This window comes from Gracilinanus agilis, chromosome X, assembly GCF_016433145.1.
Source record: "Gracilinanus agilis isolate LMUSP501 chromosome X, AgileGrace, whole genome shotgun sequence".
Classification (NCBI taxonomy): domain Eukaryota; kingdom Metazoa; phylum Chordata; class Mammalia; order Didelphimorphia; family Didelphidae; genus Gracilinanus; species Gracilinanus agilis.
The window spans coordinates 15,933,990-15,958,681 of record NC_058136.1 but is presented as its reverse complement, the minus strand read 5'-3'; the positions used below and the strand labels follow the sequence as shown (position 1 = coordinate 15,958,681).

At 45.4% G+C, this 24,692-nt stretch overlaps 1 protein-coding gene across 1 annotated transcript in view; it reads left to right on the top strand.

Moving 5' to 3' along the window:
- Window positions 1-225: 225 nt before the first annotated feature.
- HS6ST2 (heparan sulfate 6-O-sulfotransferase 2) overlaps window positions 226-24,692 on the top strand; it is a 266,198-nt gene continuing 241,731 nt past the window's right edge. Inside the window, exon 1 of the mRNA XM_044682627.1 lies at window positions 226-734. Within this exon, the coding sequence (XP_044538562.1) occupies window positions 226-734 (509 nt within the window). The remainder of the gene's footprint in view (window positions 735-24,692) is intronic.

Sequence of the window (24,692 nt, the reverse complement as noted above, 5' to 3'; positions counted from 1 at the left end):
GCAGCGGCGAAGGTTGCACCGCACGCACCCCGGCGCCTGCCCCGGCTCCCACTCCCGTGCGCCAGCCCGCACGCTCCCCCGTTTCATGGACGCGGCGGCCGGTCCCCACTAGTGTGCCCCGCGCCCCGGCACTCCAAGCGCCCCGCAGCCCCCGCGCCTCTGGTGCTCTGATCTCCCAAGCCAGGGCGCCAGCCCTCCCGTCCCGCGCCGCCCTCCGGGCGGACCATGGATGACAAATCCAACAAGCTGCTCCTGGCCCTGGTGATGCTGTTCCTTTTCGCCGTGATCGTTGTGCAGTACGTCTGCCCCGGCACAGAATGCCAGCTCCTCCGCCTGCAGGCGTTCGCCTCGTCCCGTGCTGACCCGTACCGCACCGAGGACGAAAGTCCGCCCCGCTTCGTAGCCCGCCTCAATTTCACCGACGCCGAACTCCTGCGGAAGGTCGACTTCAACATCAAGGGGGACGACCTCATCGTCTTCCTGCACATTCAGAAGACCGGGGGCACCACTTTCGGCCGCCATCTGGTGCGCAACATTCAGCTGGAGCAGCCGTGCGAGTGCAAAGCCGGCCAGAAGAAATGCACTTGTCACCGGCCCGGCAAACGCGAGACCTGGCTCTTCTCCCGCTTCTCCACCGGCTGGAGCTGCGGCTTGCATGCTGACTGGACCGAGCTCACCAACTGTGTGCCCTCCATCGTGGACAGCAAGAAAGATGTCAAGCTACGACCTACCAGGTGAGCCAGGCAGGTCTGCACGCGCGGCCCGCCGCCGCTTCTGCCGGGGGCCCCGAGCTTGCAACTTTTGTCCCGGGGTGGGGGCGGGGGGTGTGCAGGCGGCCAGAGCGACTCCCGCTGCCTTTCCCCGGGCTACAATGAATGCATTGTCCCTCCTCCTCTCCCTCCATAGTCCTGGCCTTGTCGGAGTGTGTGTGTGTGTGTGTGTGTGTGTGTGTGTGTGTGTGTGTGTGTGTGTGTGTGTGGGTCCTTTGCTTTTGGGGGGGCGGCGGGTGGCATCCCCTTTGATCGCGGGAAGCATGCAAAAACATTTCCCACCGAGAGTGACCGCAAACCGCCACCGCGGGCGAGGAAATTGCCTTCATACAGCTGCAGTAATTGTCCGCCGTCTGCGAGCTTCTCCCTCCCTCCCGCCCCCCTCCCCTTTTCCCCTCCGCAGAAACTTGGTGGGAAGGGGGTCCCCAGACCGGGGCGAGAAAAGCCATTCGGGGCCCCCGGGAAAGGGGAGAGCGGCAGGGACCGGTCCCGGGTTGGGAGGTGTCGCCGGGGCCAGGGCTGATTGCTGTCTAAATCGGGTTGGTGAAGCCAGCCCCCCGCAAGCTCAGAAGAGCATGGCCGAGACGAGCTCGCCAGCTCTCCAGACACAATTTGATTTTTCTCTGCAGGTGTTTCTGGACAGCCCTGCAAATAGCTCTCACTTCCCAGCTTGCTTCGCTGCAAACTCTAGTTATTTGTAGCAAAGCGCTTCTCCTGCCTGGGGGTGGAGGGAGGGGGTACGCGGGAGGGCCCCGGCGGGGCTTCCTCTGCAGCCCACAATTACTTCCCTGTATTAATGTGCCCAGATAGGCGGCCGTCACCTGCGGGAGTCAGCTGGCATGGGGCACTCCGCTCTGCCAAGTGGGCTGGGGGCTGGGGGTTAGCTTCAGAGACTGTGAAGAAGGCACCCGGCAGCCCATCCAGCGTCCGGGAGGAGCTGAAATGGAGGGCTTGCCAGAGGGCTGGAGAGGAAAGTTCGCCCCTTCTTGCCATGCCCTCTGAGAGCCTGGCAGGAAGTCGCGGTGAAAAGGGTTGCTTTCCTCGGCTCTTCTTGGCAGGTACAGGAGGCTGGGGATGAATTTGGCCAAGCGGGCGCTAAGGGTTGTTTCCTCCAGCCACTGAGGGCTTGGCCTGGATTGGGGAACCTGCGCCCCCACCTCCTCCCCAGCCTGCGGGCACCAGCGTGGGGAGACAAGGCTCTAGGTCTCGGGTGTACACTATTGTGTTCTTCTCCTTCTCCACCTTCCAGGCTGCTCTAACATAGTCTGGCCCAATGGTTCCCTGAACTCCTCGGGGAGGCATGGACCTACTGTCCCATCACAGCCAGATTTAGGTGTCAGGCCTGAGCAGCAAGACTGCTTGGGGAAATCGCTGGGAGGGCACCTGGATCCACTGGGGGGCCCAACCTTAACCCTAGCTCTGCCACTTTTTCTCCAGTGCTGGAGTCTCGGGTGCCTTGATTTCATTGACTTTCCAGCCTACGGTGTGCTCCAGGCAGACAAGCAGGATCTTGGTCTTGAAGGCCCAGGAGCTGCCTGCACAGACCTGGGGCTCTTGTTGCCCTGGGAGCTCTCAGAGGATCTGGTGATGGTAGAGATCACCACTCACACTGCCGCCTGGCTGGCTGAGAAGCTAATGCTCCTCTTCCCGCCATGGTCCATGCATGGCAATTTCAAAGGAGATCTTCAGGGCAGACACAGAATTCCCAGCCATTGCCCCCTGGATGGCAGGGGGCCCAGAGCCTTATTAGAGCCCAGCTCCTGAGAAGGTCTGCAATGTATTTGTGTTTAAAAAGCCTTCTGAATGGGTGGGCCAGGGGTCTATGCGGTTGGTCCTTGGACACACCATTATTAATGCCCTACGGATTATTTACTTAATTGACCTCCGAAGAAATCAGACTATAGAGGCCTTTGTTGCGATTAGCCTTAACAGTCAGGACCTTTTAAGGAAGGGGTTTTGGCTATGGAGAGAATAGCTTCTCTCACTCAAATATAAGCAAAAATGTGTTTGGAATAGAATGGAATGGAATTTCGCTGTAGTTTTTTTCCCCATTTTACAAAGGGTGACACTACTGCCATCTAGTAGGGGGAAGGCGGTTTCTATCATTTTCCCTTTATCAAAGATGACTCTTTTTTTGAAAGTCGTGGTTACGGGGTTACATGCTATTTTCAAGAAATGAAAATCCACCCGAAACATTCTCCACACACACACACACACACACACACTCACTCACTCACTCTCTCTCTCTCTCTCTCTTTCTCTCTCTCTCTCTCTCTCTCTCTCACTTTCCTTCCTTCCTTCCTCCCATCTGTCTTTTCCTCCGGCCCTCCCCTTCACTCCCTCATTCTGGAAAGTATGCTCACCTGAGAACTCCAGGATCTGGGATTTTCCACCATTCTGAGGTTGTCTCCCATTTGGGAACTAATTCTCTCTGTTTTGACAATCTAGGTGAGCCCTCTGTGTGTGTGTGTGTGTGTGTGTGTGTGTGTGTGTGTGTGTGACAGCTACAGCTCCTTGGACTATATGCCCCTTCTGTCCCCACCTCAATCCAGAGAGATCCACTGACATATGAGTGACAGAAAAACCGTTCAACTGAATGACTTGAGAGCAGTCTCAACAAGCCAGTATACACTAGACTAGGCTTCTACTGCTGCCTCTGCTAATCCAGTCTTTAGACAAGACATTTTCCTTTTCTGGACGCCAGCTTCTCATCTGTAAAATGGGGTGATTAATTAATAGGGCCCGATGTTAGTCACTCACGGTTCTCTTTAAAGTTTACGAACCCCAAATTAGGAAGGCAGTGCAAGCAAGCACTCTTAGCCCCATTTTACAGATTAGGAATCTGGCAGAAGGGAAAATGGCTCCCCCAAGACCATTCAGCTAGTAAGTGGCTGGGGCTGGACTTGAACCTATGCTTCCTGATTTTCGGTGTGGTGTTAGTTTACTGCACCACATGGCTTCCCCTTGAAGAGGACGGCTCCTGGTGGAGAATGATGAACCAGGCAAGTCTTCGGTATTGCCTGGGTGGGAGCTCTAGGCCGGAGCCATAGAGCCGGAGGTCAAACTCCTGAATTCTTTTCCTACTTCTTTCAGAGATGCTCTGTGTGTGCAGGGCCAGTGCTTTTGTCTCCTTGGGCCACAGGTTCCCAGTCAATCAGCAAACATTTATTAAATCTTCCAGAGCCTGAGCTAGGGACATAAAGACAAAAATGACAGTTCCCGACCTCAAGGACCTTCTGTTCTATCTGGGGAGCCTACATTTACATAAGGAGTATATACAGAATTCAGGCAAACTAAATGCAAGATAATTCGGGGAGAGAGCACAATAGGAGTCGGGAGGATTAGGAAAGGGGGTGCCTCTCTTAATGAGGCTGGCCAGCCTTAGGGAGCCCATGGGAGAATCCTTGGGTGCTTTGGAGCTGCCAAACAGAAGAGAATGCCATCACATTGCCTGCCACAAGACAAAGAGAGTGCTCGGCTGGCCGAAGCCTCAAGATGTTCATTAAGGGGATTTTTTTTTGTTTCCATTAGAAATGGCTGTTGAAGTATCTGTCACCATGTCATTGGGGGTTAGCAAATGGTCCTGCTCCTCTTAAGGCTACTAATAACATTTTTGAAATTGCATCTAAACACCATTGCCCAGCAGCTGTTGAAACTCCAAATCCTCTCGGCTGTTCAGGGCCACATTCGCAGCTGTCTATCTAAGGGCGTTGACTTAGTGTGAAGAATCCAAGAGAGGGGCCCCACGGGGCTGGAATGATCTCCTTTTTCCCCACAAGGGAGATTTCTATTGGCAAAGACCTGACTCCCAAAGAAATAACATGTTTCCATTTGTAATCCTCGTAATCAAATTTGGGGGGCCCTCATTCTTTGGTTCCATTAAAAAACCAAACCGGCCGAGCCGATGGGCATGTGAAACCGGGCAGTGTTGTGCGTAGCGCAGGGACTAGCCCCGAGTTCCTCTAGGTGTGGAGGCTAGCATTTAGAACAGGGCTCCTTAGAGAGCAAGTCTAATGGTGCCACCATTTCATTGAATAGCATGCCATATTCTATAGGCAGCCATGCTTCGTGTGGACCGGGGAAGTCATAGATCTTGCAATACCCATGCATGGGTGTTTCTCCTTTGCAAATCTGCATGAACGATGCTGGGTTTAATAAAATGCAAACTCGGTTCAAAGCATTATTGAATTCTGAGTTGTCTTTTGTGGATATGTTTTCTCAGATCAACAGGAACTAATAACAGCATTATGGGGGAAAGCTCAGGAAATTTTTTGATTAAACAAATCCTGAGGAACAAAATAGTTTGGGAGCCCTGCTTTAGACTGCCTCCATCATTTTCTAGTTTGATCAGTCACCAAGAACTTAGGAAGCAAGTTTTAGGGACCGGGCTTTGGGGTATGTGTTGGCCTCAAGGAACTAATATTCTATTGATCTAACACAGCACAATCACAGGTAAGTAAAGGCAGAGGAAACCACCATGAAAAAAAGAAAACTTGCTAGAGGTAGATTTCAAACTCAGACCCTCTGCCTCCATAAATCTAGTGTTCTGCTTTGAACTGCCTCATTCTTTTTTTCTTAAAGCTAATTCCATTTGGCAAGAACAAGAAACTTTCTCATCTCAGATTCACAGGTCTAAATATGGAACTTAATTCTCTCTTTTTGCAAGAGTAGATTCCCTTACACACACACACACACACACACACACACACACACACACACACACACACAAAACGAGCTTATGTCCCAGTGATTTGGAGAAGCTAGCTTATCTGATTGTATAGTCGTTGGGTTCCATGATTGTGCCTTTGCCCAGCTGTCTTTAATGGGAGCTGTTGGACCTTTTGTCCCTTTCTACTGGCCCAGCTGCCAGTGTTGATAGAGAATTTACCTGTAGGGGTTGATGGCTGATTAGTATTGTTTCAGAGAAGTCGAGGAGGTGTAAATGGCCAGACTTAAGATACACAGAGATCTAGGTTCATAAAATTGCCAGCATGAAGGATACTCTAAGGCAGTGGTTCCCAAACTTTTTTGGCCTACCGCCCCCTTTCCAGAAAAAAATATTACTTAGCTCCCTGGAAATGAATTTTTTGTAAATTTTAATAGCAATTAATAGGAAAGATAAATGCACCTGTGGCCATCACCTCCTTCCCTGGATCGCTGCAGCACCCACCAGGGGGCGGTGGCGCCCACTTTGGGAATCACTGCTCTAAATGAACACTTTCTAAAAAGTCAGTCTAGACTGAGCCAGGCAAGGTTAAAAAATAGTTTGTGGCATGACCTTGTGTATATTATCATAAACTTAGAGCTGGAAAGGATTGTAGAAGTCATCTAGTCCAACCATTTCATTTTACAACTGAGGAAACTGAGTCCACCAAAGGTTAAGTGATTTGTCCAGAGTCACACTAGTAGTAAAAGAGCTGGGACTTTGGCCCAGGTCTTCCGACTGTGAATCTAGTGTTTTTTTCCCTCACTTTCACATGCCACCTCCTCAATTTAGGCCATTTTTGTGGTCTGACACATATTTTTAAAGAATACTTTGTTGGAGAGAAGGTCCTTAAGGAAATGGAATGTAGGCTGTACATATCTTTTAATTAAATAATTAAAATAATTTAGATGCACTTGGCAATGTATTTCAGCCTGCAACAAGTAGATTATAAGATTTAAAATTTGTTATAATGGAAAGAGTACCCACAGGCTCTGGACTTGGGTTCAGATTTCAACGGTCACTTCCTGCCAGTGTGACCTTGTGGCCAGTGACAAATGAAGGATGTTTCCTTTGGTTTTGAGAATTATGACCCAAGATAATTCCATAACCCCTGTGGTCACTCTAAGTTAATTGGCCCTTAGGAGATTGGAACCCTCAGGTAGAAGATCTCATTTGTCCCCCTAAAACTATCTTTTGCTTTTGGGCAAAAGAGAACAGTTTTGAGGTCACTTTGAAGGATCTTATGTGTATTCATTATGACCACAAAGACTCAAAAGCAGGGATGCAAGGACTGGAAGAGTTCAAAAGATCATCTAATTCATCTCCCTCATTTCACAGAGAAGTAGGGTGAGACCCAGAGAGAGGAGGGACTCCGTCCACTGGACAAAGAATGAATTAATGAATAGTCATTTATTGAATTTGTTGTCGTTCAGTGGTTTCAATTGTGTCTGACTCTTTTGGGGTTTTCTTGGCAGAGATACTGGAGTGGTTTGCCATTTCCTTCCTCAGCTCATTTTACAAAGGAGGAAACTGAAGCAAACAAAGACGTCCAGAGTCACACACAGCTAGTAAGTCTGAGGCCAGATTTGAACTCAGCAAGATGTGTCTTCCTAACTCCAGGACTATCACTTGTGCACTATGGTGCCACCTAGCTACCTCCATTCATCAAGTGCTTAGTATGCTACAAAAATTATGTGAGTGCTAGGGATTCAAACAAAAGCTAAGACGGTCTGTGCCCTTATGGGGCTTCTGTTCTAATAAAGATCTAGTCTTCATTGAGCTAGTTCATTTTTTAAGAAATTCTGAAACATTCTAAATTTTACCTAGAATTAGGGAAGTTCTTTTAAAAAAAGTTTACTTTAATTACATTAGACTATTTTTCCATGGTTACATGGTTCATGGTTTTTTCCCCTCCCTCCTCCCAGAGCTGACAAGCAATTCCACTGGGTTTTACATGTATCATTTGTTCAAAACCCATTTCCATATTATTAATAAATATTAAAGATCACTAGGGTGATCGTTTAGTCTACATCCCCAATCATATCCCCATCGAACCATGTGATCAATCATATGTTTTTCTTCTGTGTTTCTACTCCCACGGTTCTTTCTCTGGATGTGGATAGGGTTCTTTCTCATAAGTCCCTCAGTATTGTCCTGGGTCATTGCATTGCTGCTAGTAGAGAAGTCCATCACATTCGATTGTGCCACAGTGTATCAGTCTCTGTGTACAACGTCCTCCTGGTTCTGCTCCTTTCACTCTGCATCCATTCTTGGAGGTCTTTCCAGTTCACATGGAATTCCTCCAGTTCATCATTCCTTTGAGCACAATAGTCTTCCATCACCATCAGATACCACAATTTGTTCAGCCATTCCCCAATCAAAGGGCATCCCCTCATTTTCCAATTTTTTGCTACTACAAAGAGTGCGGCTATAAATATTTTTGTACGCATATTTTTCCCTATTATTTCTTTGGGGTACAAACCCAGCAGTAGTGTGGCTGGAGCAAAGGGCAGGCATAGAATTATGGAAGTTCTTAATAAGAATGCCCCCCTCCAAAATTCTAGGATTATTCCTTTAGGCTTCATAAACAATTACAAATTTTTTATCTTCTCAAGGCATCCTTCAGAAAATGCTGATGCTAAAGAGTGATGATATTATTATTAGATTGAAGATATGTAGTTAGCAAATAGTAATAGCTAAGGTCCTCTAAAGCTAAGCTCTAAACTCCTAAGAGGTATTATTGGCTAGTGTGCTTTCAAGTATATGAGGAGAGCACCAACATTTGATTTTTCAATCCAGATATCAGCATTTGCTTTCACTAAATATATGCATGTATAATGTATATATTATACATATATGTGATGGGTTTTATATTAGATTATATTTATGTGTATATATATACGTATATATATATATATATACTTCTCATATATGAAATTTCAATTCATTGGTTAAATCTGCTATAGAGGGTTATATTTACTTAACAATACTGCAGTAGCAAAATTTTTTTTAAAACCCTTAACTTCTATGTATTGGCTCCTAGGTGGAAGAGTGGTAAGGGTGGGCAATGGGGGTCAAGTGACTTGCTCAGGGTCACACAACTGGGAAGTGTCTGAGGCCGGATTTGAACCCAGGACTTCCTGTCTCTAGGCCTGACTCTCAATCTACTGAGCTACCCAGCTGCCCCCCTGCAGTAGCAAAATTAATATAACTTTGACAAGTTCGGGCAAAGGTAAGTGATTGTGAGGAAGTCACATGATCCCAATGAATCTCAGTTTCTTTTGTAAAATGAGAAGTTGGAATAGATGATCTCTCTCTAAGGTCTCTTCCACCTCTAAATTTCGTAAAGGCTGTGATGGAGAGTTCACGAAATGTTGTGCACACCTTTGAGAAGTTCCTAAAACCCCAGGGCAGCCTTTCCTTCTTTGGTCTTTGGCCGGGGCTTCCTTGACCCAGTGGTTGTATTGCCCGAATGGATTTACATTGTTTTAACCAAAAAAATCCAGCCGACCAGAAGAAGATCCCGTCTCCTTCACATCCTGGTTGACTGAGATGTTTCTGTATGTCAGATGATTCCTAACCAGCCCAACTGACTTGTCATCAAAACAACATGGGTGTGTACAAGGGATTTTACAGCTGAAAAATGAACCCTAATACTTCATGATAAACAAAATGAGATTCTTCCCTGATGTTAAAAATCAATCTGAATTAGTTATCTTTTTCTCCTCCTCTTTTAAATCATCATGGCTAATAAACATGCTTAATGGTAAATGGCTATTGTATTGTGATTGTAAGCTCAGAGAAATGTTTACATCCGGATGCTAGTGAAATATTTATTGGCCAAGTCGCTCCTGTAGCAGGTACGAGGTATTGAGTGAAGTTCACGAATTATTCAGTAGTCCTTATTTCATCTCATTTTTTGTTTTCTGCTACTTTCCCCCCAAGAAGGTTGCTGAATGAAGGCTTGGCCACATTTCAGAGGGCTATGCTAAGGAAAGCCAGCTGGGACATTCAACTTGGTCTTTTCTGGGACATTCTACATAGAAAAGTATAGGCACCAATGCAAATTCATTCCAAGAGATTCATATTTATAGCTCAGCAATCCTTTTGAACTGGTTATCCTGGGAGAGATGTGGAAAGATCCAGGGAACAAAGCCTGTGCTAGAGAGATGTCAACTCTGAGGGCTGAGGGAGATAGTGATAGATATTCTTTTTCTGCTGAAATATGGGAAGGTCGGAAGTCGTAACTCAGGCGTCAGTGCTGAGGTATATTAACTGAGATTAGTTTGTGCCTCGCTTATTTAATCTGAGCTGGTGCGAAACCTGTTCTCCATTGACGCAGATGTCTGCAAAAAGGACTTCTCAGTCGATTTGATTGCTTTTGGAATTTCACTAGCAGAGATGCCATGGCAAGCCTAAGTGAATTGCTCTGTTTCTTGTGTTGTGTTCGGTGTCTAATGAATCACTTCCATAGACTTTTCTGAAGAAATAGGTTGCGATTGAAATATGCAACACATTGATTTACATCAAATGAATTGGGCCTGTGTGTACAATCCCTTGTATTAATTGCCTTTCTCCACCAATTGTAATAGACAGTGCTTCCTTACGGCATCAGTTCAGATTCACTCGGACAGATCATTGTGGCTTGACTAGAAAGGGGAGGGATACCATGCCACAAGAAATCGAACAACAGAAAGCCTTGGGGTTTGGAAATCACTAATGTTGACCCATTTGCAAATGAGGGTGATTATAGGATCGGAGATGTAGAGTTCGAAGGAACCTTAAAGTCTATTCCAACCCCCTCCCTTAATTTTACGGAGGAGGAAACTGAGGCCCAGGGTAGGAAAATGGCTTGCCCAAAGCCACACAGGTTGTAAGAAGCAAAGGTGGCTTCCTCTGACTCTAAATCCAAGACTCCTTCCATCAAATTAACTAGCATTTGTTAATTTATTTTAATGCTTGTGCTATATGAAAATGGATTGTCCGTTAAAGATCATTCAGTGCACCCCCTCTCCATGTGATGGATGAAAGAAAACCGAGGCCAAATGCAGAAAAGCGATATGCCCAAGGTTTGTGGGTATAAGCTGAATCTTTGCCTCCTGGTTCTTAGCTCCACAGCCCTTCTATGGCAAGAAGATGGCAGTGTCTAGTTGGCAAATCAGTCGATAAACATTTATGAAGCACCTACTATGTGCCAGACATTGTGATGTGCACTAAGGATGCAAAAAGATGCAAAAGACAGTCCCTGCCCTCAAAGAGCTCATATTCAAATGAGGACGATGACAAGCAAACAACCATATACAAACAAGCTATAGACAGGAGGAAGAGGAAATCGTTAACAGAGGGAAGGCACTAGAATTGGGGTTGGGAAAGGCTTCTTGTAGAAAATGGGTGTTTAGATAGGACTTACAGGAGGCCAAGGAAGCAAGTAGGTAGAGATGAGGAAGGAGAGCATTCCAGGCATAGGAGATAGCTAGAGAAAACACCTGGAGCCAAGAGAGCCTGGAAGCCACTGGATCAAATGGTGGTGGAGGTGGGAAGTCACATGTAAGAAGACTGGAAAGGTAGGAAGGGGCTAGGTTATAAAGGACTTTGAATGCAAAGCAGAGGATTTGGTATTTGATCTCGGAGATGATAGGGAGCCACCGGAGTTGACGGAGCAGGGGAGGTGATGTGATCAGACCCACGCTTTAAGAAAATCACTTCGGTGGCTGAACGGAAGAGAGATCGGAGCTGGGAGAGACGAGGCTGGCCGACCCACCAGTAGGCTATTGTAATAGACCAGGTGTAAGATGATGAGAGTCTGCTTTAGAATAGTGCCCGTGTTAGAGGAGAGAAGGGGGTGTATTAGAGAGATGTTGCAATGGTGAAGTTGGCCTTGGCAATGGAGGTTGTACTTCTTATAACTTTCTGGTCATCTGAATGATTTACATCATGTCATGAACATGGTCTTTGAGCCAACGTCAATGAGTTCAGTCAGCGTCTCTCATCGAAACTGGGAGGGTGAGTAGATCTGGCGCTCTCAGAAGATCATAGATTTAGAGCTGGAAAGGACCTCAGAGATCTTTTAGTCTAACTACTTCATTTTACAGCTTAAAACACATTCTCTACAATTGAAGCAAAATGGGATAAGCAAAACAGTCATGACTGGCACAGAATCTCAGAGTCGGGCCCTCCGAAGCCATTCTAGTCCAACTCATACATGAACGTGCCCAATCCAATATCCATGACAAGCAGTGATTCAGACTTTGCTTGAAGGCCTCCCATAATGGTGAAAACCAATACCTCCCAAGGAAGCCCGTTCCACTTTTGGAGAGCTTTAATTGTTAGGAAGATTTTCCTTACACCAAGCTTAGATCTGGATAGCTGCTGCCTCTACCCAGATGGCTCCCTGTACTGCCCTGGGAGGCCAAGCAGAATAAAGTTTTCAAATACTTGAAGATAGCGATTATACCTTATATAGATAGCTCCCCTCTCCCAGGCTTTATTTCTGCCAGTTTTCCAAACTGATCCTCATATGCTATAATATCTGATGCCCTTCGTTAGCCTAAGTCACCCACCTCTGGTTGCTTTCTGACTCATGTCCTCCCTAAAGTGTGGCACCCAGAACAAATTCTGTATTCCAGATGTTGCTATGACCTTGGCAAAGTACAATGGGACTGTCAATCCTGGACTTGGATCATATGCCTCTCTAACGGAGCCTTAGACAGCATTAGTTTTGCATATATAATCTCATTTGACTTCTGCAGCAGCCTCAGAGGCTGGTAATCACAAAGGTTGGGATATTCCATTTTACAGATGAGGAAACTGATATCAAGAAAAGGGGAGTGATATGCTCAAAAGTCATACAGTCAATAAATAGAACTTGAATGTGATCCTAGGTTTCCTCACTCCATAGCTAGCATTCTGTATGCTATGCTATGGCTGCCTTGATGAAAGGACCTGGGGTCCCTTTCAAATGGACTCACCAGAAAGAAAAAACAAAACCAAAAACATGAGTTATATTTCTGAAATGGAAACAGCTATCCAAAAGCGAGCTGTTCAAAATGGTTTGGGTTTCTGTGAGGGTTTCCCTTCCTTGGAGGCCTTCAACCAGATGATGGGTGACCACTTGTTGGAGGGTATTGGTCAATCAGTCAGCAAGCGTTTGTTAAGCACCTACTCTGTGCCAAGACCTACACAAACACAAATAAAAACAACGTCTGCACTCAAGGAACTTCCCATTTTAGGTGGGGAGAGGAAAAAACATCAGGCTGCAAAAAGAGGAAGTACCTGGTTGAGGGGGGCATGATGGAGTCCAAAAAGAAAGACTAAAGAAGTCCAAAAGCAGTGTAGCTAGTGGTAAATGAGGAGAAAAACGACTGAGTTCCTTCTTTAAATAGAGGTTCTAAAGCCCATGGCCTCTGCCCTCCAGTCAAAGAGTTCAATCAGAGAGGGCAGAGGGTACTGATGAGATGTGAGTACCAGGCAGATTCAATCTTGCAGAATAATGAGATTTCCCAATGATGAGTTTCCTGGGGAAGGAAGGCATGATGGAGAGGTCCAAAGAAGTCCAAAAGCAATATAGCTTATGGGAAATGGGGAGAAAAACTGTACTAACCCTCCCTTTAAAATAGAGACCCTGGAGCCCTCGGCCCTGCCCTCTAGTCAAACAGTATTGTTTGCACTAGATGGTCATTGAGGTCCCTTCCAACTGAAATTCCTTGATCTTATGAAATAGCCAGTAATCATAGCACACTCCCTTGATAGCTACTATTTCATCAGAAGTTGTCCAAGAAGATTTTTTTAAAAAGCATCAATTAAAAGAGGGTGCACAAATTAGTACCCTCTGGGTCTGGCTAACACGATTAGGGCAGATTTCAAAAAGATTAATCAGAGGGCAAGGAAGACTGACAGAAATATTTTCATTCTTGGACCTCTGATAGCACTCTGTATTTCTCATGTCTTCATTGCATTCTATTTGCATATATCAAGTAGGATGAGAATGGAAAAAGGGACCGTGTTATTCATTCCATCAAACACTTATTAAAGAGCATTGGGAGGCTCTTGCCATGATTTCCACTGAGACTCTATTCTTAAATATTTTGTTGTATGGAATTTGGCCTAACCATCCACACCAGGGGAAAAAAATAGAAGTGGATGAAAAGTGCCTCTTGTCCAGATTAACATTCAATTAGATGGACAGCCTATAGAATTCATCCCTCACTGTATGTATCTTGAACAAAGAGCACAAATAGAAAGTGAGATCAGCTCAGAATTAAAGAGGAGGAGGAGGAGGAGAATAGATTAGATTGTGTAAGAAATTGCGAAGCTCTTTTAATAACTCCAAATGTTTCCCCACACATGAAGGTAGATGTTTTAAATGCCAGTGTACTACCAGTTTTGTTGAATGGCCAAGCTATGGGATACTTCATACAGTTTTTCGAGAATTAAAAATATCACTTATGGGACAACAGAGAGAGGCATGTGATTTGGGGTGTAAGCAGGCCACAACACAGAATGAAAGAAGAACTACCAAAGTGAACTAGGTCAACTGAGAAATACATGATGAAAACAGAGGATGGACTTGTTGTGCTCCATTCTCATGACAGGAGAAAGAAGAAAGATTCCCAGCATGTTGGATGACCTTCATATGGTGAATTTATGTGAGTGCATGGGCAAGGGTTGGGCAAGATGGGCCAGCAGGCATCATGAATGGATTAAAATCTGCATTCTCGGAGGGAACATCCATATTAGTGAGGTCACAGGTTCATTGCAGTATGTTCTAGGTCGTGTGCTAAAAGCAGGTCCTGCTTAGGGATCCAATGGCCAAATGAACAATCCCTGTCCTCCAGGAACTTACTTTCTGCTGGGCTAAAGGAAAGGTATATGCATGATAATTTGAGAAGGGAAGGAACACTAACTAACTACTGGGAGAATTAGAAAAAGCTTCCCTTGAGGAGATAGAACAGAAAAGGAATCTAGATTTTAGGAGGTAGAGGGAAGTGAGAAGAAAGTCCACATACAAAGACATGAAGACAGGAGATGGAAGGCAGCATTTGGAAAACCAGGAGTAAGTCAGTTCAATAGGAATATAGAACATCTAAAGCGGTGATTCCCAAAGTGGGCGCCACCGCCCCCTAGTGGGTGCTGCATCGATCCAGAGAGACGGTGATGGCTACGGGTGCATTTATCTTTCCTATTAATTGCTATTAAAATTTAAAAAAAAATTAATTTCCAGGGGCGCTAAGGAATTTTTTTTCTGGGAAGGGGGCGGGAGGCCAAAAAAGTTTGGGAACCACTGAATTCTAAAGCAATAAACTTGGAAGACTAAGCTGGAGCCAGATTGTGAAAGAGCTTTAAACATCTACCCGAGGTGGGGTATCATTTTGTTTTGTTTAATCCTGGACATAGTAGGAAGCCACTAAAGCATCTTGACCAGGGTGGTGACATGGTCAGACTAATACTTCAGTAATATTATTTTGGAAACTATGTGGAACATGGATTGGAACCTGGAAATAGGGAGATCAATTAGAAAAGAAGCCCTAAGTCAGGTGAGAGGCAATGAAGGACTGAAGTAGGTACAGAGGTGGCTTTTATCAAGTGGCAAAGAAGATGAATGAAGGAGATGTTCTGTTGCGGTAGAATGACCAAGATTCCCATTCATCATTTCATCTCCATCACCGCCAAAGCCTAGGATGTGGTACCTGCTGTGTAGTACAAAGAGCCCTTGCCTGGGAATCAATAAGACTCAGCTGTGGGACTTTGGGCGAGCCATCCCACTTCTCAAAGTCCTCCCTGCCTTACTGGCAGTGTCGCTAATCCTTGTAACATGGAGCCTATATCCTTTTAGTAGGAAAAGTGTTTTGTAAGCCATAAATTACTCTAGAACCGGGCTTACTAATTAATAAGAGGATTTGAATGAGGACTTTCTCCATGGCCACAGGACCTGGTCTATCTTAATTCAGTCTCTGTACAGGTGCACAGTTATCAAGATTTCAGTAAACGGGAGAGTAGCCAGCCAGAGTCATCTGGAGGTAGAGCAGAGGAGACTTCTTGTAGTAGGTGGGCTTGCTCAGCTGAATCTGGTTCAGTGTAATCAGAGAGAGTCATGGGGCAGCCCTGAGTCATTGACGTGGTATTGCAGTACAGCAGAGTGTTGGGCTGGGTGATATACAGCCGGCTAGTGCTGAATAATTAACTCCATAAAGCCTTTTAAAATGGATATGTCGGAATGATTTTACTCCCCGAACACGAGGCAGAATTAATGAAAGATAATTAGTCTGACTAATAGGAGAATATGAAGCTGGAGCAACATTTTCTTTTTGCATCCTGGAAGAAAACGGGATGGGCATGCTCCACCTCTCAGGGAGGATCTGTGCTCAGCCTCCACCTTTGTGGATGTGGCCTTCTCTCATCCTGTTTGGTTCTTATCTCTAGCTTTCTGTAAACCTTCCAGTGAAGGTCCAACCAAAATTCTTTGCCTTTTCTTTAAAAACTATGACTTAGAGGGGCAGTTGGATAGCTTAGTGGATTGAGAGACAGGAGGTCTTGGGTTCAAATCTGGCCTCAGACACTTCCCAGCTGTGTGACCCTGGGCAAGTCACTTGACCCCCATTGCCCACTCTTACCACTCTTCCACCTAAGAGCCAATACACAGAAGTTAAGGGTTTAAAAAAATTAAAAAAAAACCCTATGACTTAGAGGCAACTAGGTGGCACAGTAGATAGGGCACCAGGCTTGGAGTCAGAAGGACATGAGTTCAAATTTGGTCTCAGACACTTCCTAGCTGTGTGATCCTGGGCAAGTTACTTAACCCTGGTTACCTTGTCCTTGCCCTTTTGTCAGAGTTGTTACTAAGAGAGAAAGTAAAGGTTTCAGAAAAACAAACCAAAACTATGATATAAAATAAAAAAGGATATTTTTGCAGTCGTATTTATGTAATCAATCAATAAACATTTGTGAAGTGTCTTTTTTTAAACCCTTACCTTCCATCTTTGGTTCTAAGGCAGAAGAGTGGTAAAGGCCAGGCAGTGGAGGTTAAGTGACTTACCCAGGGTCATATAGCTAGGGAGTGTCTGAGGTCAAATTTGAACTCAGGACCTCCCATTTTTGAGCCTGGCTCTCAATCCACTGAGCCACCTAGCTGCCCCCTTATTAAGTGTCTTTGATGTGCCAGGTATTGTGCCAGGTTCTGGGGATACAGAGAGAAATAATAATGCAATGCCTATCGTCAAGGAGCTTACAGTCTCATGATAGGCCAACGTTTGCTTGACAGGGGAAAGAGGACTGGATTTGGAGTCAGAGGACCTGGGCGTGGCTCTCAGTTCTACTGCTTATTCTGTGTGAGATTTTAGGGAAGTCATTTTTCCTTTCCAAGCCCCAGTTTTCTTTTCTGCAAATTGAGGGGATTGGATGGCTTCTGTAGTCCTTGGTAGATCCAAACCTTTGATTGGTAAATGTTTAATGATTGCTTTAGAAAGAGCCATGTTGGAAGGGCAGTGATGATCAAACATCAGCTTTGTGAGAGTGGGTCCAAGATTTCCTATTTGCTCCTGAGCCCCAAGATTGCTTTATGGACAACCTCCCTTGGATGTCCCCATCACTTCCTCCCTAAAAATCAACAAGAGTAAAACTAGACACCCAATCTTTCCTCTTAAACAAATTTCTTCTCTAGGCTATCCTCATTTCTGTCAATGGGACCATTGTTTTCCTAGTTATCCAGGCTCAAGACTTTGGCCTCATTTGTAATAAAAGCAACCCTTCTCTTATGGTGGGCGGGAGTTACCCACATATGTGAAGTATGAAGATTTTGTAACATCTTGACCTGCAAGTCGGGCCTTTTGACGCCCCTTTCACTGGGAGAATTGAGCCGTCATCTATGACCACGGTGACCTGGGCTAGTAGAAGTAGGTGATATTCCATGGATCCAGCATGCCATCATTTGACATTTTCAGATGCCCCCAAGAGCTAGAGGTCAGAATGTGATGGCTTGGGACCACGAAGAAAAAGCTCCTGAGCACCGAACTGGACCATGCTAGGAAGATCTGTAACAGAAATATAACAACCAACAAGAACGAGATATGCTCTAACTAGCATTAAGCTGATTTTTAAGGCCAGGATGTTGAGAAACATCAGGAGTGAAAGGAGAACTTCCCACCTCGGACAGTTAGGGCAGATAGCTGGTGAAGTGGTTAGAGTGCTGGATTTGGAGAAGCCTTGCTCCAAATACTAGCTTTGTGACCCTGGCCTAGTCATTTAGCAGCTTCTGGCCCCAGTTTTCTCATCTGCGAAATGGAGATCACCCACCTCCCAAGATTGTTTTGAGGATCAAATGAAATATGTGTAAAGTGCTTTGCAAACTTGAAAGTGGTATGTATAAATGTTAGCTGTAGCTGCTGGTTGGCTACAGGGTCTGACTACAAAAGATCTCCGTCTCTGTAATAGTAAGTCTGTTCTTTTGTACATTACTTTCGTTTACTATTTTAATAAAGATCATTATCTCCAAGGGGTGACGTGTGTGTGTGTGTGTGTGTGTGTGTGTGTGTGTGTGTGTGTGTGTGTGTGTGTGTGTGTAGAGGGGTTAATTTTGTAAATGGAACAGAAGCTCCTTGAAGGCAGGGACTTTTTCACGCTTGTTTCAAATGAAGTGGAAACATAGCAATTCTTAGCACCTTTTGTTCTCCCTCTTCACTAGAACTGCTTGATGGAAGGGGACCTCATAGCATTGAGAGCCATTTTATAGTTCAGGCTGTTTTAAGGCTTCCCACTGCCCCAGAATTCATCAGCTGGTGCCCAATCTGCTGGAGACAAATCCTTAGCTAGGCTGGTACTCAGAAAGCAGCCTCGGTCTGCCCAGGATGGTATTTGGGATCCTTCCAGCTCAATAGGCACTGCCCAGGGCTTGTGCTCCAGTGACATGCGAAACCTTCAGGTGCTGGAGAAACGTGAAAATTGTTTAATTCCTACCACCGATCTCCTCTCTCAGCCCCATTTATATTTATAGACTCGGTGGCCATATATTATATTTGCATACACAGTTTCATATAAATGTTTGTGGCTACGGGAAGATCTATGCATAGAAAAGAATTAGGTGAATGATGTGTGTTTGAGTTAGTGCCAATCAGGGGAAAAACCCCCGGACCCTTTCTTTAGAAAAAAATCCATTTGTTCCCCCCCCCCACCCGGTGCGCTTGGTTTAGACGCATAGTTTTCATGCGAGGGAGGGTCCTTAGAGATCGTCTAGCCCAGCACTGTCAGGTTGCAAAAGAGGAAACTGAAGTCCATAAAGGGGAAGGCACATACCCAAGTTCACGCAGTCAGAGCCAGGCCTTCTGTTTCCTAGGCCAGCTCCCCCTTGCTTTTGCTCCTAAGGACAGACACCATTTGCAGCCCTGGTATTTGCATATATGCAGCTTTCACTGAAATGTCTCTTTATTCCGAAAGGCCTTGAAAGATCATAAGTGGCGTGCTTAGAGCCCTGGATGGCAGAGGATCCATTAGGATGGGACTCAAATCACACTTCTTGGTTTCCAGCGGTTCACCCTTCTCAGGAAGGGGGATGCTTTTGATGTGAGAGAGCAAAATGTATTCAGCTAAGATAAGACTGTTTAATGCAGCAAGATTAGCTCAGTTCATTTCAATGAAATGATGCTGTGTAGTAGAAACCTTCCTTAAGCCCTTTGTAGGAAAGTGGGTCATAATTTTCCAGAGTCCAGTGGAATGCTAGGTTAAAGGCTGGCCTGGCAGAAGACCATTCCATTCAAGCAACATTTATGAAATGCTTAATGTATGCAAAGCACTGGGGGAAGATACGGAGTTTAAAGAGGCCTGGGAAGGACCGAACCGCTGAACCTCCCCCAGAAGGAAACAGAAGTGGAGGGAGGCAAGTAACATCCCCCAAATCACCCAGGAATTAACTGCATGCATGCTCAAAGAGTCCAAGTCCCCTAAGAGAGACAAGGACAGGGGCAGAGTCTCTTCCTTGGACTTGGTTGGATTGGCACAAATGACACTGCCAGCTTCACTGATGATGGGAAATAAATACTCATTTAGCACATTAGTGCTGGGGAGGCTCGTTCTCCTCTTAGACTTTAGAATCGAATAAGAGGCTAAAATAATAAAATAGAAGAACCCTCATTTCTGAAGAGCTTAAAGCTTTACAAAGTACTTAAGTCATAACTACCCTAGGAAGCAAGAAGGCTACCATACCTACACAAATAAGTATTATAAGAAAGCAAGGGGGGGCAGGTAGGTGCCTCAGTGGATAAAGATTCAGGCCTTGGATTGGGAAGACCTGAATTCAAAATCTGGCTTCAGACACTTCCTAGCTGTGTGACCCTGGGCGAGTCACCTAACCCTCATTGCCTCACCCTTATTGCTCTTCTGCCTCAGAACCAACATACAGTATTGATTCTAAGCTAGAAGATAAGGGTCTAAAAAAAGAAAGCAAATCTTTCTCTAAGAGTTAGTATTTGTTCTCTTTTTAAACTATGGTAACTGAAATGGGAGAGAAGTATATTGTAGGAGGAGGAGAGAGCCAGCCTTGGAATCAGGAAGCCCTGGATTCAAGTCCCACCCCTGACCCATCCAGGCTATGTGACCCTGGGCAAGTCACTGAAACACACAGAGCCCAGACAACTCTCTAAGACTTAGAGAAGAAGGATTATTGATCTTCATTGGTAGAGGGAGATTCCTCACTGGGACTTCCCTACACCACTGAAATCACGAGTCCCAAGAAAGAAAAAAAAACAAGTCTTGAAAACAAGAAAACACAAGGTCATACCACTGAGAACAGGAAGAGGCTTTTGAGATCATTCGTCGTAGAATAACCACATTCCACTTGTCCATAGCATGGCTGTGAAAGTTCATTTCAATACTAGCGGTCTGGTTGTGGCTTGGCCTAGGATCATATGCCACGGAGGCTGTATTGGTGTGCTAGGAGTAAAGCCAAAAAACAGCCCAGATTTGGACCGCACTGGTGCACCATGTCCCATCACTTGGGACCATGGTATCCTAAGGGAGAGCTGCACCGTCAGACCCTGGAAGTGGATGCAGATGAAGGGCGGGAGGCAGAGTGCCCCGCCCCTCACAAGTCTAGGGCATCACTTGGGATTTCTCTTTAACAGTGCCAGAAGTACCTTTTTCTTGATGCTTCTTTTGGCTCTCTCCATGCCAGCTGTTCAGCACCCAGTATGCCCACATGGGAAGGGAGCCTTGGAACAAGTGCTGTACTTGCTTGCATGCATATACATCTGACTGGGAATATCTCCTTCTATGGGGTTAATCTTAACTGTAGTGAGAAGTTGGTGTTCGAGGTGGCAATCACGCTATTATCGGTCTCGTTTTTTTACATCATGGAAGCAGAAAGAAGCTAAACCTAGTCCACCGCTTACATTTTGTAACTGGCAAAATCCAAGCACCAAGGCCAAGAGATCGTTTAGTGGTCGAGGCAGGACTAGGTCATAAAACTCCCCGAGTTAGAAAGAGGCCTGCTCTATCTGGTCTGATATGCTCTGCCTTTTACAAAGTCAGACTGCTGCCACCGCCGCCACTACCACCATCTATCTCCCTTTCCCTGTAGACTCAGATGGAGATAGCCCAGGGTCTTGAGCCTACGAGTCTTGGCAATAGCAGTACCATCCTAAATACCAGAACTGCTTCCAGCTCTGCCCCTACGGCCGCCCTTTAGGGGAGAAAGAGACGACCCACTTTCCTCATCACTACCAGTGACAACTGCTAGCAACAGCGAGATAGGCACAAGAACCCTAGTAGTGGCAGCACCTCAAAGATCACCGGTTCCACTTCTAGTGTAGCCCTCACATTTATCGTGCAGGGAAGCAACTCCTTTGGGGAAAGGGCCAGCCAGGACATACAGTTTATTGTAATTTTCTAGTTGCCAAGTGGGAGGATGGTCCATTTATGTGTTAAAGCTACCACTGAGGCCTGCAGGCTCTAGGTATGTTATGGGACATTATGGAGGTTGTAGTTAGTAGCTTGATTATGCATATGTAAATAATAATAGCAACGGCTAACATTTATGGAGCACTTACTATATGCCAAGCCCTGTGCTGAGTGCTTTATAATGATTATTTCATTTGATTCTCATGGCAACCCGGGGAGGTAGGTGCCATTACTAGATCCATTTTATGGCTGAGGCAGACAGATATTAAGTGGTTTGCGCAGGGCTACACAGCTAAATTTGAACTTGGGTCTTACTGATTCTAGGCCTTGCACTCTATCCATCTTGCCACCTAGCTAGCTGTGTGTGTATGTGCGTGTATAAACATACATTTATATGTATACATTCTGTCGCCTTTTTCTTTCCAACCATCATTTTGCCCCCTCCCTGGTTCTCCCAGCATTGAACTCTGCCTTGTAACAAAGAGAACTATTTAAGCAAAGCCAACCAATGCAGTGAGCTTGTATGTGTGATAGGAGTAGGACTGGAAAGGCCCTTAAAGATCATGGAATTTAACCCCATCATTTTAGAGAAGAACAAGCTGAGTCCTAGAGAAGGAAGGTGACTTGCCTAAGTCAGCATGTGGCAAATCTTCTGACCTCCCAAGTCGGCCACTTAAATTTCCCTTCCCTTCTACCCCCTTCCTCTCCTGCGTTACTAAAAAAACCCAAAGCTGTCTGTTTTGAGCTCGCTCTCTTCCCTGATTTCACAGTTCACACATTACCTCAGTATCACCCCCCCCCCCATTCTCTCCTCCATTGCTCTAGTCTCAGGATGAAGTAGCCCTTTGTCCCTGCTAAGGCGAACCCCTATACTTTTACTCTGGATCCTATCCTACTTCCTGTTTCCTCTCGATCATCCTTCCTCTCGAATTTTCAGTTTCTTTGGCATCAGTGGTTCCTTCCTTGCTGCCTACAAGCATGTCCAGAGCCTAGCCTATCCCCCAAATGAAAGAAAAACCTTCTGTTGGCCTTTCCTTTCCTTCAGACTATCATCCTGTGTATCTCTTCTCATTCACAGTCAAATTCTTAGGAGAAAAATACTGTCTGCACTCTTGTCTTTATCTTCTCACCTCCCATTCAGTTTTTACTCCCTTGCAATCCGGCTTTTGGCCCTACTGCTCATATGAAACTGCTCTCTTGGATGGCATCAATGATTTTTTTTACTGCTAAGCCCAGTGGCCTTTTCTCAGGCATCATTCCTTCTGTAACTCTGCGCAGACCTTCCCCATGTCTAGGATGGTGCCGTCGCCCACCTTGCCTCTTCGAATCACGAACGCTTTTCTAAGGCTTAGGTCTTTCTCGAGCCCTTCAGGTAGCGTCCCACTCTGTACCTAAAATCACTTCACATTTTTTGTGTGTGCCTACTCTGTAATTGTATCCTGTTCGTAGAATGCAGACTCCTTGAGGTCAGAGACTGTCTTCCTTTTGTTTCTGTATCACTCATACCTTGCAGAGTATCTGTCATGTAGGGCCTTAATAAATACTTGCTGATGGATGGATTGTCAAATTTCATCCTTTTGGTTTGGGACCAGGACTGCTTCCTGTGGCGAGCCACCTCAAACCTCGCTCCAGGTTGACATTGATCCATTAATCACCACTCTTTGGGTGCCTTGTCCAGCCAGCCTCAAAGCCACTTTATTATACTCTCTTCCAGCACCTGCCTTATCATATTATCCAGAAGACTCCTCTGCCGCATCCATGAAAATATCCAGGAGGGATTTAGTACATTTGGATTACAGTGAAGCATTTGGCACTGACATTCTTCTCATCTCCCAACCTAGGAAATGGCACTATTTGGCACTGGTCGTTTGTTGTAAATGCCCAGGTGATTCAAGGGAGGAAGCTTTGTTGTCCAGGAGCCGTGTGTCTTTTTGGTAAACTCCCTTAATCAAAATGAATGATATATGGCTGTTTAATATCCTGTTATTACACAGTGTACTTGGTGTTTAAGGAGGCATCACTTATAGGATGACCGGGGCAAAAGTGCTTTGTAAACACTAATAGAAAATGAGTTATCAGTACCGTTATTATTATTAATAGTAGTAGTAGTAGTAATTCATAATAATTTGTGGATAACCCAAAATCTGTGGGGTTGGTGGCCCCACTGTGACCTACGTAGCCCTGGTTAGTCACACAGAAGTGCCACAACTTCACATCTGTATACCACCAACTAGGAGGTCAGAGACCATCATAGCTTGCTTCTGATACCATTCATTATTCGAAGAACAGAAGCTTTGCCAGGTTGGATATTATTCGAAGGCATCTTGTCATCTTTGCAAGATACTTAACCTTGGGCCATTTGCTAGAGGGGAAAACAACTGGCTTTTTGTAGAAATTCTGCACAGGCACCACCAGTGGAGCTTGTGGAGCAGCATGGCTACTGCCCAACACCTCTGTATATATGTAGTTATCTGTTGGGACACAACCATGTAAGTGTTCTATTTCCCAGTGTTTTCCTCTGTATAGAGGAAATCGTGGGTGGGAAGTGAGCCTCATTTGCAATAAGAGGCTCCGGGGTCCATTCCCACTCAGCTTAAGTTGCCAAATGACTGGACAGAACAACTCATTAAAGTCTTGCCTTTTTCTTTGTCCCTTTGTTTTAGTTCATGGCTTCTCTAGGATATGAGGGATCCACCATATTGCTCCGGCCATCATTTTCATCTCTGGTCAAATAGGATCCGTCTCACTGGGTTTAGGGCCTCCTAGTCAACCATCTCGGGTCCCAATGGAACCAATCTGGTGATCAGGCTGTTTATCCTTTCTTAGTCATCCTAGCTGGATTTTGAAATAGACTCTATCTAAAGTTCCCAGGTCACAATACAGGTTTCATGGCCTGAACTTAGTTGGACGTGTTACAAGGAGTTGGAGGCCAAATGATAAGCTTTAGCATCTCTGGAAAAGGGAGGGAAAGGGAAAAAAAGGGTATGAAAAAGCATAAGAAAAAAGTCGGTCCTAGATGTGGTGAGCTGGGTATATGTTAGCCAACTTTGGATAGCATCCATAACCTTATGGCTCAAATAGCTTTTGCAGCTTTGCTCCAAAACATGTAGGCAATGAATCGAGTCTGAAGGTTTGGAACTACTTGGCAGCCATGAACGGGGGTTTGTTTCCTCCCATCCTCCTCTTTCCCAGCTACAGAGTAAAGCCTGTTTCTTCTTCTCCAAGAAGGTGATCCATATCTGCCTTGGAACCCTCCCCCCCGAACCCCCCACTTTTCATGACATTTTAGTTACAAGGTATTCGTCAACTTCCATTTAGAAGAGGAGCTGCCATTA